Below are 15,733 nucleotides of genomic sequence, written 5' to 3' on the forward strand. Positions count from 1 at the left end.
GTGCACACAAGCGACTACACGCCCCGTCAGTCCCCATGTTTCCACAGCCTGGTTTTGCTGGTCGGCTAAATTGTCTGCCGTATGCCTCACCGTTATACTCTCTGTGCTGACTTTACCCGCCAGTCCGGTTCACTGTAGTGGCATGTCACTGTGATGTAGCTTTCCGTAGTCAAGGAAGTCCAACAGCCTGTCGTGAGGGCCACATTCGCAGTTGCCACTTCTTCTTCGCGTAACTTGCTTCCAAGCGAGTGGTTATAGTTGTTCTGGAAGGGATATTGTACCCTGGCTCAACGTATTTTATCAGTTCATGAAATCCCTGTCCTTCAACGATATTTATCGGCAGCATGTCTGTAGTAACCGTGTTACATATTCGCAGGGTAATGCCCTCTGCTTTTGTGGAGTCACATACCCTTCTTCCCAATGCCATGGCGATTGTAGGCTGAGTGCCACTCGCAGTTTGTAGCACGGCTGAATGTGACGTACTTAGGTGGTAGTTCAACGAAGTTGTAGATTTGTTGTACTTCAGAATACTTCCACATATTGTGCATCTGGCATCGTTGTCATTGACCAACGTGAAGTGGCTCCATACTGCACTCCGTTTTGTCCTCCTCATCCTCTGCGTACTCTTTCTCCTCTGTTGTTGTCGTCGTCGGAGCCTTCCTCTCTCATCGCTTGTGTTCCCGCATGTGCGTCAAGTACGTCTGGCGTCAAGCGCGCCCCCCACGTGGACTGGCGGGGAATTACATGTTTGAAACGCAATTAATTGAAATTAATTTATTTTAATAGAGTAATTTCTTTTCGACAATTAAATGATAATCGATTAATTGCTTGCATCCCTAGTAGACCCACATAGATGGCGTCTGATGGAAAATCCCCCCCCCCCCCGGTGCGATTCGAGTTGGGTTACCAGATTTATGGGTGGTGTTGTCATCAAAGGTTGTGGAACACTTGTGAGGTTTGATTTGGTTTCTGTGGACCCACTTATAGACGGGATCTTTGTTACTTGAGGTAATCTTGATCTGATACATGACCGCAGAGAGTTTTTCGGTGATCAGGAATGGACCTGACCACTTAAAGTTTCTTAGCCAGTTTACCAGAGGTGACTTTTGTCTGACCGGACTTAGGAGCAAAGTTGTAGAACCAGGCCTTATCACCTATGTTGAGTTCAGAATGTGAGGCCTTCTGTCTCTATGTTGATCAATATATGGGTGAAAATTGACCCTTTTGGACGTCACAGCAGGTTTGTGGTTCCAGCAGAAGTGTCTCAGGGAAGATACCTGAGGGGAAGGGTGAGTGTTAGTGATCAAACTCTAGGTTGTTCACTAAAGCAGCAGCTTTAAACCGCACGGTTATTCTCTCACAGCAAGGGCTGGCTCTGAAATGTACATCTGACCAAGTAGTGTGGCCCATAATCAAATATTTCAAAATGTCAAAAATTTCCTTTTTAATTTAATGTTGTTGTTTTTTTACTTCAGAAATCCAGACTGATGAACTATAATCAGCACACGTTCTTCTTCACTTCCTAAATACAGGGTGTCGGCGGGTCCTTAAAAAGTCTTAAATTTGCTTTTCCAAATTTAAGGCCTTAAAAATCCTTCAAAATGACAATTCATCCTTAAATACAGTTTCCAAATGTCTTAAATTACCAAAGGCCCACTAAACAAGATTCTTTTATTTCAATAAAAATTTCGTGAATTTCTAGTTAGTGTTCAGGATTTTTTGTGTGTGATGTTGGCGTAAGCGGAACCGTACACATTCAGGTGGTTGTGAAAGGGGGCTATTTTTAGATGAGCACATTAGCTGGTTAAGCTAGTAGGAGCTTGCGCCACAGGGAAGTGCAAGTTTAATGGTAACTGGATGGCTAATCCCACGTTTGCGACATGGTTAGCACCGGTTCCAGGCAATAGCTGGAAATTATAGCTTAAATTAAATTTTATAAATAGCTTTAATTTCGTCAAAGTGGCCTTAAAAAAGGTCTTAAAAAGTCTTAAATTTGGCTCCCTTAAACCTGCAGATACCCTGTGAATAGTCAGGGATTTTGCAGATGATTCACAAATCATAAACGTAGTTTTCTTCATTTTATTCAAAGGTGAACTCACGTTTTTGTTTTTTTTGCAGGTGACGAGCTGGCGCAGGTCGTGGGTTGTCCGTGGACAATGCGAGACAGTGGCAGCAGCCTGGCCCAGAACCGCTGGCAGGGAGACCTGGGCCTGACTGCTGTGGGACAGGACGGCACTGGAGGAGGTGGGAACGGGGATTTGTGTTTACACGAGGGCTTCGTCTTGCCAGCTCCATCATATCTGTGTAGTTTCCTACTTCTGACCCAACTTCTAAATTCCACCCGTAGAAATCAGAACCGTCACCTTATCGTGGTGGAGGAGTTTGAGTGCCCTAATGATCCTAGGAGCTATGTTGTCTGGGGCACTTAGTGCCCCTGGTAGGGTCTCCCATGACAAATTGGTCTTAGGTGAAGGGTGAGACAAAGAACGGTTCGAAGGATCTTTCATGGCGGTTAAAATGAAGAGTCGGAGTACCCGGCCCAGAGGGTTACCGGGGTCCCACCCTGGAGCCAGGCCTGGGGTTGGGGCCCGTGAGCGAGCGCCTGGTGGCCGGGCTTTCGCCCATGGGGCCCGGCCGGGCCCAGCCCGAACCGGATACATGGGCTCGTCCAACTGTGGACCCACCACCCGCAGGAGGAACATGAAGGGTCCGGTGCAATGCGAATCGGGTGGCAGACCAAGGCGGGAGCCTTGGCGGTCCAATCCCCGGACAAGAAAACTAGTTTTTGGGACATGGAACGTCACCTCGCTGGCGGGGAAGGAGCCGGAGCTTGTGGCAGAGGTTGAGCGGTACCGGCTAGATATAGTCGGACTCACCTCGACACATTGCATTGGCTCTGGAACCCGAGACCTGGAGAGGGGTTGGACACTCTACTTTGCTGGAGTTGCTCCGGGTGAGAGGCGGAGGGCTGGGGTTGGCTTTTTGTTAGCCCCGAGACTCTCTGCCTGTGTGTTGGGGTTTACCCCGGGGGACAAGAGGGCAGCTTCCTTGCGCCTTCGGGTCGGGGAACGGGTCCTGACTGTTGTTTGTGCTTATGGGCCAAATATCAGTTCAGAGTACCCACCCTTTTTGGAGTCCCTGGGACGAGTGCTAGATAGTGCTCCATCAGGGGACTCCATTGTCCTGCTGGGGGACTTCAATGCTCACGTGGGCAATGACAGCTTGACCTGGAGGGGTGTGATTGGGAGGAACGGCCCACCTAATCTGAACTCGAGCGGTGTTTTGTTATTGGACTTCTGTGCAAGCCGCAGTTTGGCCATAACGAACACCATGTTCGAACATAAGGATGCCCACTGGTACACTTGGTACCAGGGCAGCCTAGGTCACAGGTCGATGATAGATTTTGTAGTCGTATCATCTGACCTGCGGCCGTATGTTTTGGACACCCGAGTGAAGAGAGGGGCGGAGCTGTCAACTGATCACCACCTGGTGGTGAGTTGGATCAGATGGCAAGGGAACATGCCGCGTAGACCTGGCAGACCCAAACGCATAGTGAGGGTCTGCTGGGAACGCCTGGCAGAAGAACCTGTCAAGACGGTCTTCAACTCCCACCTCCGGCAGAGCTTTGACCACGTCCCGAGAGCAGTGGGGGACATTGAGTCCGAGTGGGCCTTGTTCCACTCTGCGATTGTCGAGGCGGCTGTTGCTAGCTGTGGTCGTAAGGTGGCCGGTGCCAGTCGTGGTGGCAACCCCCGTACCCGCTGGTGGACACCAGAGGTTCGGGGAGCCGTCAGGCTGAAGAAGGAGGCCTACAGGGCGTGGCTGGTCTGTGGGTCTCCGGAGGCAGCAGACAGGTACCGGATAGCCAAGCGGGGTGCAGCAGTGGCAGTTGCCGAGGCAAAATCTCGGGCGTGGGAGGAGTTTGGTGAGGCCATGGAGAAAGACTATCGATCGGCTCCAAAGAGGTTCTGGCAAACTGTCCGGCGCCTCAGGAGAGGAAGGCAGCAACTCGCTCACACTGTTTATAGTGGGGATGGGGAGCTGCTGACGTCAACTGAGGCTATAGTCGGACGGTGGAAGGAATACTTTGAGGAGCTCCTCAATCCCACCAATGCGCATTCCGAGGAGGAACCAGAGCTGGGAGGCCTGGGGATGGACTGTCCGATCTCGGGGGCAGAAGTTGCTGAGGTAGTCAAACAACTACACAGCGGCGGAGCCCCGGGGGCGGATGAGGTTCGTCCTGGGTATCTCAAGGCTATGGATGTTGTAGGGCTGTCATGGTTGACACGTCTCTACAACATTGCGTGGTCATCGGGGGCAGTTCCTAGGGAGTGGCAGACCGGGGTGGTGGTCCCCATCTTTAAGAAGGGTGACCTGAGGGTGTGTTCCAACTATAGGGGGATCACACTCCTCAGCCTCCCTGGAAAGGTCTACTCCAAGGTACTGGAGAGGAGGGTCCGATCAATAGTTGAATCTCAGATAGAGGAGGAGCAATGTGGTTTTCGTCCTGGCCGTGGAACTGTGGACCAGCTCTATACCCTTGCAAGGGTGATGGAGAGGGCATGGGAGTTTGCACAACCAATCCACATGTGTTTTGTGGATTTGGAGAAGGCTTATGACCGTGTCCCCAGGGGCACCCTGTGGGGGACGCTCCAGGAGTATGGGGTGGGTGGCTTTCTGTTAAGGGCCATTCAGTCCCTTTACCAGAGGAGCGTGAGTTTGGTCCGCATAGCCGGTAGTAAGTCGGACCTGTTCCCAGTGAGGGTTGGACTCCGCCAGGGCTGCCCTTTGTCACCGGTTCTGTTCATCACTTTTATGGACAGAATTTCTAGACGCAGCCGTGGTGTGGAGTGTGTCGAGTTTGGTGGCAGGAGAATCTCGTCTCTGCTTTTTGCGGATGATGTGGTCCTCCTAGCTTCATCCAGCTCTGACCTTCAGCTCTTGCTGGGTAGGTTCGCGGCCGAATGTGAAGCGGCTGGGATGAGGATCAGCACCTCCAAATCTGAGACCATGGTTCTCGACCGGAAAAGGGTGGCTTGCCACCTCCGGGTCGGGGGAGAGGTCCTACCTCAAGTGGAGGAGTTTAAGTATCTCGGGGTCTTGTTCACGAGTGAGGGTAGGAGGGATCGGGAGATCGACAGGCGGATTGGTTCGGCGTCTGCAGTGATGCGGACGCTGAGCCGATCTGTCGTGGGGAAGAGGGAGCTGAGCCAGAAAGCCAGGCTCTCGATTTACCGGTCGATCTACGTCCCAATCCTCACCTATGGTCATGAGCTTTGGGTGATGACCGAAAGAACGAGATCGCGGATACAAGCGGCCGAAATTAGTTTCCTCCGTAGGGTGGCCGGGCTCAGCCTTAGAGATAGGGTGAGGAGCTCGGACATTCGGGAGGGACTCGGAGTAGAACCGCTGCTCCTCCGGATCGAAAGGAGCCAGTTGAGGTGGTTTGGGCATCTGGTCAGGATGCCTCCTGGACGCCTCCCCGGGGAGGTGTTTTGGGCATGTACTGCCGGCAGAAGGCCCCCGGGTCGACCCAGGACACGTTGGAGAGGTTACATCTCCAATCTGGTCCGGGAACGCCTTGGGGTCCTGCCGGAGGAGCTGGTGGACAAGGCCGGGGAGAGGACGGTCTGGAGCTCCCTAGTTGGGATGCTGCCCCCGCGACCCGGACCCGGATAAGCGGAGGAAGACGAGACGAGACGAGACGAAATCAGAACAGAATTACAGGATTGGACAAATAGGATGAGATCAGATTATAAAACTCAGACTCTTGTGTTAAAATGTAGAGATGGAGTAATGGAAGTGAGTTTTTCTGCTTGTTTTTCACTCTTTATAATGACATTCACAGTGTGTGGGTGTGTCTGTCTGCTCTGTATGACGTACTGACCTCAGAGCTGAGCATTGATAAACCAAACATGGATCCAGTCCTGTACGCTGATTTTGGTGTCATTACCGCTCATTTGAACTAACCCGGTGCCCATGCTTTTGTTCAGGTGGGATTCCTGGAGACCACCTCATAGTTCCAGTGTCGGGTCACAGCGTCTCCAGCCCCATGCACCTCCGGCTCGGGCAGAAAGAAAAACTCTGGACAGGCGAGTATGTAGAGGAGGAGGAAGAGGATGGCACAGGTGGGATAGAGGCGATTGATGACGAAGAAGATGTGAACAATCGGTATTTGGGTGATCTGGGAGGTTTTGAGACCAAGGGTTGGGAAAACAATGGAGAGGAGGAGGAGGAGGAGGAGGAGCACAGAAAGGGTGAGGACAAGGAGAAAGTGGTGTGGGACGTCCCAGATTTTCCCTCCCAATCCACTGAACACCATCAAACACAGCAGCACCAACATCATGGACCACAACAGAAGGTGGAGAAACCCGGTCCAACCTCAGAGGAGCGTACTGTGTCCCAGGCTGAAGACAGAGACTTGTTCCGGTCCAACTTCAGCAGGTACAGGGCTCTGAAGAGGCTCAGACATCTGAGACGCCTGCGATCCCACAGCGCCGCTGCTTCTCAACTGGCCCAGCACTGGAAGAGCTGGCGCCTAAAGGCTCGATGGATATGCTTAGTGGGGCGGCAGTGGAGTCGGAAAGGGCAAAAGTACGGCAAGCAAAGAAGGATAAAAAGGTCACGCTACAGTGATGGAGAGTGCGACAGCCCCAAGGAACATTTTGCTTTGTGTTACAGAGGTACACACACACACACACACACACACACACACACACACACACACACACACATCTCTAACACTACACCTGAGTAGGGTTGTCACAGTGTGAAAATGTAACCTTACGGTTATTGTGACCAAAATTATCACGGTTTTCAGTATTATCGCGGTATTGTTAAATTTTCAGCAAACTACATAAACCCTGTATATCAGGAAAATATTGTCCTTAGTTTGTGTCTAAATTTTTCCTAAAATGTGTTATTTTGTAATTATGTTGTTTATTTGTTTACATATTTTCCCTTTAGTCTTTAAAATACCAATATTTGCCCATAACTTCTTATTTTATGTCTGTTTGATGTCATCATTTAAAAATATTAGATCAGATGATACTCAGTACTCAAGTAGCCTTCTAATCAGATACTTTTTTACCCATACTTGAGTAATAATCCCTGTATATCAGGAAAATATCATCCTCGGTTTGTGTCCTTCCAGTGAGCTTTGCAGATGTGGGAAAATGTCATCAGGCAGTAATCGTTGTTAAATTCATAATTATTCTCGGAGAGAGACCAACTCTTATCTGCCCCTGGGAGCCCCGTAATGCATAGCGTCATTTCAACATGGGGGTGTCCGCGACACGGTTTATATGCAGGTAGCGGCGCTGCGGCTGCTTTATATAGCGACTCGTTGCGTTCTCCCTCAACCCAAATCCTCGGATCACGCATTTTAGCTACAACGCTAACGTTAGCTTGCCTTGCGTTGACTGTAGAGTTGTGGGTGGTGGTCACGCAGATGTGTCATGAGATTTGAAGTGTTGCTGCCTTTCACAGACACTTTTTCTGCACCTGCTGCAAACAGGATAGCCGTCTTCTATCAACTGTCCCTCGACATTCTTCAGATATCCAAAAGATGCCCGTACTTCCCACTTTGTCATCTTTGAGGGATAATAAATGTCCTGAGCGCTGCCGTCTCCTCCTTTGGCCATTATTTCAGCTTTAGCCTCAAGAAAGTTTTGGTTGTAAACAACAAAGTGCGCATGTGCCGCCGGCAACTTCAGCAGATGATACGGTGGCTGGTAAGGGTCACCGCGCCTACACCGCAGCCACGGTAACCCACCGAGATAATATATGTTTTAAAAAACAAGACGGTTATTATTATTGTCAACTTTTTTACCGGGGTTTACCGCTACACCGGTTACCGTGACAACCCTACACCTGAGCAGGTGTTAACACAAACAAACCAATTAGCTTCCAGGTTAGAGCTGAAACAACTAATCGATTTAATCGATTATAATCGATTATTAAAATAGTTAACAACTTTTTTAGTCATCGATTAGTTGTTTAATAATCATATTTTACCGCATAAAGTCTATTTTTACCACAATCTGACATCGGTTACAAGCTGTTAAATTTGCCGCCAGTGTGTGGCAGTAATGAGCCACTGATCTACCAGTGGAGCCGTAGAAGAAGAAATGAGCCAATGAGTGCCCTCGGTTTTCATGACGTATCACGTTACTGACGCTCATCTTGCTGTGAGAGATGGCGGAACAAGAGGAAATACGGAAGAAAAATAGAAGCGACAAAATTTTAGAGAAACCCCGGACAAAAACCTCACGAGTATGGGAGCACTTCACTAGATGCATTGAAAAGGCAAAATATGCAAAAACCATCTAGCATGGCACGGAAGCACGACGTCCCTAAGTGAACATTTGAGACGAAAACGTGGGGGCTGAGGAAGAGCACCGCGGTCAAGTGAGCCGTCATTTGGAAGAGCCAGCCCGGTAAGTAACAGAAAATAAACAAGCTGGACTTAGTGTTTTAGCTGAGTTCGTTATAGTGGATGTTAAACATGTTTTTTTGCCGCGTCAGTCTACGGTGTTCTACTTCTGATTGACTAGATGCAATCGTGAATCTCCTCCGTGTTGTGAATCATGCGCTTGCCAAATTTAGCACGTCTGTTTATAAGAATGTTCTCGTTAAGAGAAAAACGGCACAAACCCATAACTATGTTTCTCATTCAAAAAAGGACAACTCCGCGGTGAAAAATATACAGACGAGCTGTGTCCAGGTGAATATAACGCGGCATAGTTGTACGCTTTCAATTTTTAAATACAGGAGAAATTCAGAAAAAGTCATTTTTTTACTATTAAAAGGCTGTTTTACTATCTAACGCTGTAAAACGCCTCACAACACATTTTTATCATGTTTCTTAAACAGTATTACACAAAATAATCATTTTTCACATTTTTCTAGCTAATTTAAACACTCCCGACTCAAAGTAAAAACCTCATGAGCTTCTTACTTAGAGCTTTTTAATAGTAAAAAAATTAGACTTTTTTTCTGAATATCTCCTGTTGCGGGCTATTTTGTAGAACGTAACCCTCAAAATAAATGATCACTGTATATTGTTAATTAATTCAAATAATATAATATTGATTTAGTGTTGTAGTGTGTGTGCTGCTTTATTTTATATGTGTACTTATTTCAGTCTATTTGTGTTTCTTATGCAGAAAAAAAACAAGCAACGATGGACAACTACATGGGGAAAGAGACACTCACCCCCCAGCAATTCATACCACTTACAAACTCTATTCTAAACATGCTGGTAAAAGACATGAGGCCACTATCCATGGTGGAAGGAGCAGGCTTCCAGCTAATGCTAAAAAATTATTCTGGACTGATATTTTGCACTGTTTAGCTCATTTTATACAGCTGACTGTGTTCATGTGCAATAAAATAGATTGCAGTCAACTGCACAATTCTCTTATGTTTTTTTTTCTTAACTGAAATGCATCCATCACTTGTATAGGTTAAATAGCTAAACAATAACAAACCGATTAATCGATTAATCGAAAAAATAATCGACAGATTAATCGATTATGAAAATAATCGTTAGTTGCAGCCCTATTCCAGGTTCATTATTTCTCAGAAAGTTCCCATAACGTGTTCAGCAGTAACTGCTGAAGAACCAACGGTTCTGTCTGAAGCCTAACCCAACGCTCTACAAAAAGGTTTCTTTACGATGTTTTCTTCTTGGAGCACCTGAGCTTCTACCCAGCATGTTTTAGCTTTAACTCTGCTTCAACACACCTGGTTTCCATCAGCAGGTGATTAAAGCCGGGCGTACACTGTGCGGCTTTTTCACTTTTTTGAGCCGATTTTCCGCTCGTGCGAGAATCCACGAGACCGGGGCGAGTTTTGCGCCGAGCGTCGTGTAGTGTACAGGGGGTTACGAGAGGCGATTAACACCACGTGACCAGCTACCGATCAGCAATCGTGAGCTCGCACGGACTTCTGGCGTGTTTGAAATTTCGCTCGTCCCTCGTGAGGGTATCGCACTGTTGAAGCGGCGCTGCGAGCAGCTGCGACCCAAAAAGTATCAGAACCGCTCACGGCGCATGCGCAATCCTGCATCAACACCGCTCGCCCGCTATTTCCCTAATAACACACGTTGTTCGTTTTTATTTCTACACGTTTTTTTACTCACAAAGATTGTCAAGAAAGCGTGTTTGTCGTGTTCATGTCAAACTGATCACAAAACACAGATTTACTTTCTTTATTTCGTTTTCCTCATCCAACCCCCATAAATCCCTGTGTGTCCTCCTGCAGCACTCCCGAAGGACAACAGGCAAGACCAAAAAGTCTGACGTGTTGAGTAAAAACTGCTATTTTTAGTATATTTTTATGTCTGACGTGTTGCTACCAGACGTGCAGTGTGAGCACATGACTCGTGAGGTCTGCCCTGCGAGGAAGTCGAACAGTTTGAGCTGAAGCTGAGTGCTACGAGTGAAAAAGTCACACAGTGTCCGCCCAGCTTAACAGGCTTCTGCAGAGCCTGATGAGCTGCTGCACAGGTGATTCAAACATCGAGCATGCTGGAGCAGAGAAACCCCTAAAACGTGCTGATGCCGGCCCTCCAGGACTGGAACTGAGTACCCCTGATTTAGAGGGACCGTGCTTTAACATCCAGGAGAAGCACTGAAAACATAACTCCTCCTGTACTCTGGGTGCTCTGACACACGTCTTTCTTCTTCTTTGGTTTACTAATAGAACAACGCTCCACACGTCAGATACGCATGTTTGCATCAACTTGCTGCTTTGAGACTGAAAGAAGTTTGTTTCAGATTCGCAATTTTGTTCTGTCTGGTAGATAAGAAGATCAACGGCCCGTTTTCAGACAAGCACGAGGACAGGCTGAGACGGGAGGTGAACGCGAAACCGGTGGAGGTGGCCCTTAGCGAGGAGCACACCAGCTGTGTGTCTGGTACGGACCCCGCTGTGAGCTCCTGCTCTCAGATCTTCAGGCTCATTGTTTTTGTTCTTTAGGGATTCTTGAAGAGTCTCTGCAGCGGTACGGCAGCTTGATCCCCATCCATGTTGATGATGTCATAGAGCAGCTTCAGGAGGTCTTCACTGAGAACTTCTCACAGCCACACAGGTAGGTATGTGTGCACGTGTGTGTGTGTGCGCGCGCTCAGCTAAAGCATGACTGTGTTTTTTTCTTTCTCAGGAAAGCAACAATCCAACAACTGATCCAGTCCTTCCAGCGTTTATCAGGATCAGCTGTAGCCAAAACGTTCAGAGTCAATTACAAGCGCCACGTTTTGACCATGGATGACCTGGGTACTCTGTACGGACAGAACTGGCTGAACGACCAGGTACAGCAACACAAACTGGTACCATAAAACCCAGTTATGGGTCCTACTGCGGTGCTTCTGATGTTCACTCACTTCCTTCTTTAGTCTCTGTGTGTGTTCATATCAAAAAGGGGTGGGTGTCAGAAAATACACAAAAATGCATCAAAAGAAGGAGCCGACTGGGATTAATCCTGAGAAACAGCGGCTCGCTCCAATATGTGAGGAAGATGAAGATCTTAAGAGAAAAGATGGCGTTCCCACAGTCGGAACAGGAGACGAAAGTCTGAGACTTTCGGGGGGGGGGGGGGGGGGGGGTCTACTCTATAAATAGACACCTTTAACTGAGGCCTAGTCCACACGTAGCCGGGGTTTTTTAAAAACGAATATCCGCCCCTCCAAAAACTTGCATCCACACCACCGCGTTTTAAAACGAACTCTGTCCACGCGTACCCGGATAAATACGTTGTTAAGGACATGCCAGACCTGTAGGCGGCAGTACTTCCCCCGTTCTTAACCTCGTCCTTCGTCTGTGGTCTTCCGCAAGGAGCAGTAATTCCGCTTGCAAAAACAAACAAGCAGAAAGCGCTTGGACAGTTGTTCAGTTTCAGTTCAGTTCAGTTTCAGTTTTAGTTTATTTGTCATATGCAAGTTAGCACAGGGTCAACATTGCAATGAAACGTGTATGACGAGCAGCGGTCTCTCAGCAACATGATACAGGAGAAAATATAATAAAATATAATAAAAATATAATAAAATAAAGCAAAAAAATATAGTAAGGAGCAAAATATTAGAGAGACATGGTAAAAGGGAAAAGATGACTAAATATATATGTGTCAATAAAGAAAATCCTGAAAAGAAATATGACGGGAGGGCAGATGGGATATTGCACAGGAATGAGCTGCAGAAAATTACAGTATTGCACTTTAGATATAAATTACAGTATTGCAGGATATAAATTATGCAGGATATAGATTACAGTGTTGCACTTTGGATATAAATTACAATAACAATAAAGTGAAGTGACCAGTACGGATTAAATATAGTACTTGTGAAGCTGCAGGGTAGCTTCTGAGTCCTGTGTTGTGTGTGTTTAGGTGTTGTGGTTGAGGTGTCGTATGGCTTGATGATAGAAACTGTTTTTAAGTCTTGTAGTCCGAGCAGACAGACTCCTGTAACGTCTGCCAGATGGTAACAAGGAGAACAGCTGATGTGCCGGGTGGCTGTGGTCCTTGATGATGCTGTGTGCTTTCCGGAGGCATCGTTGGAGATAAATGTCCTGAATGGCAGGAAGCCTCATGCCAGTGATGTGCTCTGCTGCTTTCACCACCCTCTGTAGTGATTTACGGCTGCTGGCAGAGCAGCTTCCGTACCACACTGTGATGCAGCTCGTCAGCAAGCTCTCAATTGCACACCTGTAGAAATTTGAGATGAAGCAGGCGCTCACGCCAAACTTCCTCAGCCTCCTCAGGAAGTAAAGCCGCTGGCGAGCTTTCCTGATAGTAGTGTCTGTGTGAAGGGTCCAGGAGAAGTCCTCAGTGATGTTGACTCCAAGGAACTTGAAGCTGCTGACCCTTTCGACCTCGACCCCGTTGATGCGGATGGGTTGGTGTTCCCTGACTGGTCGTTTCCGGTAGTCCACTATCATTTCTCTGGTTTTGCTGATGTTGAGAGTCAGGTTATTTTCCAGGCACCACTCGTACAGTGCCATCACCTCCTCTCTATAGGCCGTCTCATCATCCCCTGTGATGAGGCCTATGATGGTTGTGTCATCCGCAAACTTGATGGTGATGTTGGTCTCATGTTTAGCAACACAGTCGTGTGTGAACAGGGAATATAGGAGGGGGCTAAGCACACAACCCTGGGGCGTACCTGTGTTTAGGATGAGTGATGAGGAAGTGTGCTTACCAACTCTCACCACCTGGGGCCTGTCTGTGAGGAAGTTTAGAATCCAACTGCAGATCGGTGTTCCCAGCCCAAGGTCGACGAGCTTCGTGGCAAGTCTTGAGGGGATGATGGTGTTAAATGCCGAGCTGTAGTCGATGAAGAGCATTCTTGCATATGTATTCCCTTTCTCCAGGTGAGTGAGGGCGGTGTGTGTTGCCAGGGCGATGGCATCCTCTGTGGCTCTGTTTGTCCGATAGGCAAACTGAAGAGGATCCAGTGTGTCAGGGAGGGAGGAGCAGATGTGACATTTGACCAGCCGCTCCAGGCACTTCATGATGACGGATGTCAGTGCAACAGGACGGTAGTCATTCAGACAGGAGACCACTGATTTTTTGGGAACGGGAATGATGGTGGATGCTTTGAGGGACGTCGGGACCACTGACTGCCTCAGGGAGAGGTTGAAGATGTTGGTAAACACCTCTGCCAGCTCGTCTGCACACACTCTGAGTAGCCGGCCTGGGATGCCGTCTGATCCTGGAGCTTTGTGAGGATTGACCTTTTTAAAGGCCCATCTCACAGCTTCTGTTTCCAGAGTTAGAGTTGCAGCCTCACTGTCCTCTTGAGGGTAGAGGATCTCCTCTCTGTTGTCTGCATCAAAACGAGCATAGAAGTTGTTCAGCTCGTCTGCGAGAGATGCAGTGGGCTGAACACTGACTGTGCTGACCTTCTTGTAGTCAGTGATGCAGCGCAGTCCATTCCACAGTCGCCTGGTGTCAAAGCTGTGGTAGCCGGACTCCATTTTGTCCCTGTAGTCCTTTCTGGCCTTTTTTATGGACTTTCGGAGGTCATACCTGGCTGCTTTATATGCGTCAGCATCTCCAGAGTTAAAGGCAGAGGTTCGCGCTTTTAGCTTGGCGCGAACGTCTTTATTTACCCAGGGTTTCTGATTTGGGTATATGCGGACAGTGGTTTTTGTGATGATATCATCCATGCACTTCCCAATATATCCAATGACAGAGTCTGTGAGTTCATTGATGTTGCCATCAGCTGCATCCACAAATATCTGCCAGTCAGTTGTCTCAAAGCAGTCCTGCAGGACCTCCTCAGCCTCACTGTCCCATTTGTAAATAACTCTGGAAGCTGGTTTTTCCCGTTTTAGTCTTTGTCTGTATGCAGGCAGCAGCAGAATGGAACAATGGTCTGCCTTACCAAAAGCTGGGCGGGGGAGGGGTTTGTAACACTCTTTGAATGGAGTGTAACAATGGTCCAATGTTTGATCACCTCTTGTGGGGAAGGAGATGTGCTGATAGTATTTGGGGAGAACCTTCTTCATGTTGGCTCTGTTGAAGTCTCCCAGCACAATAAAGGCAGCTTCTGGATTTTTGTTCTCAAGTCCAGTGATGATGTCATACAGTTCGTCCATAGCCGTGGCTTTATCAGCGTGTGGTGGAATGTAAACAGCTGAGAGGAGAACTGAGCTGAACTCCCTCGGGAGGTAAAAAGGCCTGACTTTAACGGTCAGGAGCTCGAGGCTATGAGAGCAGTAAGTTTTTAAGATACACACATCCCTGGCCCACAAGGAGTTAACCATAAAGCACACCCCTCCTCCCCTCTTCTTGCCTGAGTCCTTCGTTCGGTCTCCCCGGTAAACAGTGAATCCATCCGGCGTGATGGCGCAGTCGGGGACGCTGGGCTCCAGCCATGTCTCCGTGAAGGCCAGAACGCAGCAGTTCCTGATGTCTTGCTGGTGTTTAATCCGTGCACGCAGCTCGTCAAGTTTGTTGTCCAGAGACTGGAGATTCGCGAGCAGGATGCTGGGGAGAGGTGGCTTGCTGTTTCTCTGTCGCGTTCGGCACAAAACTCCAGCACGTTTTCCCCTCTTTGTTTTCCCTCGACGTTGTGCGAGTAAACAAAGGATCCCAGGCAGCACAGCGTCCACGGAGTCAAAACCTGCTGTAAAGTCCGAACTGGCTGATGAACGTAGCTCCAGAAGCGCTTGTCTGTCATACCGCGTGTATGATCGCGCTGTGCGCACAGTAATAGAGAGCAGAACAAAATAAATAATAAGATTTTTGCTGAGATGACTGGGAGCTCTCGTCGGTGCTGCCATCCTACGGCGCAACCACTCCTCGCTTGATAAAGCGAGCGCAGCTCTGAGGGCATCCATGCTGTCGGCTAGTGTAAACACAGGTCGCACACGTGATGTCAGCGTTTTTTGTCGCGGAAAGTGACGTTGCGGACCTTAAAACTCCGGTTTTGTCCGTCCACACGCAGACACCCAAAACGGAGAAAACGCAGATCTTCACTTTGGCCGGAGTTTTCAAAAAGATCCGTTTTCGTGTGAAAAATATCTACGTTTTGGCAGATCCCCAGCTACGTGTGGACAGGGCCTTAGATACATCTTTCCATTATCGCTGTGTGTGTCTATCAGGTCCAAGACCTGACCTGATAGACACACACATAAAAAATCACACACTCCCAGTCTCGTGCACACACACACACCCAACCTATAGATGTAAAAGAATGAACGTCACCCACACGCTGTAATAAATCAG

The 15,733-nt window shown here is 48.3% G+C and overlaps 1 protein-coding gene and 1 long non-coding RNA gene across 2 annotated transcripts in view; both read left to right on the plus strand.

The window, feature by feature from the left end:
* Positions 1-15,733, plus strand: part of LOC107384709 (sentrin-specific protease 5) — a 38,733-nt gene that overhangs the window by 10,790 nt on the left and 12,210 nt on the right. Inside the window, exons 2-6 of the mRNA XM_054734202.2 lie at positions 2,119-2,244; positions 5,994-6,683; positions 10,808-10,921; positions 10,984-11,095; positions 11,168-11,315. Coding sequence (XP_054590177.1) covers positions 2,157-2,244; positions 5,994-6,683; positions 10,808-10,921; positions 10,984-11,095; positions 11,168-11,315 — 1,152 coding nt within the window. The 5' untranslated portion in view covers positions 2,119-2,156. The remainder of the gene's footprint in view (positions 1-2,118; positions 2,245-5,993; positions 6,684-10,807; positions 10,922-10,983; positions 11,096-11,167; positions 11,316-15,733) is intronic.
* LOC139068915 (uncharacterized) lies at positions 6,690-9,412 on the plus strand. The gene is made up of 2 exons (XR_011520165.1): positions 6,690-8,438; positions 9,168-9,412. It is a non-coding gene; the product is annotated as an uncharacterized lncRNA (long non-coding RNA).

The sequence above is a fragment of the Nothobranchius furzeri genome, chromosome 3, assembly GCF_043380555.1.
Source record: "Nothobranchius furzeri strain GRZ-AD chromosome 3, NfurGRZ-RIMD1, whole genome shotgun sequence".
Taxonomy (NCBI): Eukaryota; Metazoa; Chordata; class Actinopteri; order Cyprinodontiformes; family Nothobranchiidae; genus Nothobranchius; species Nothobranchius furzeri.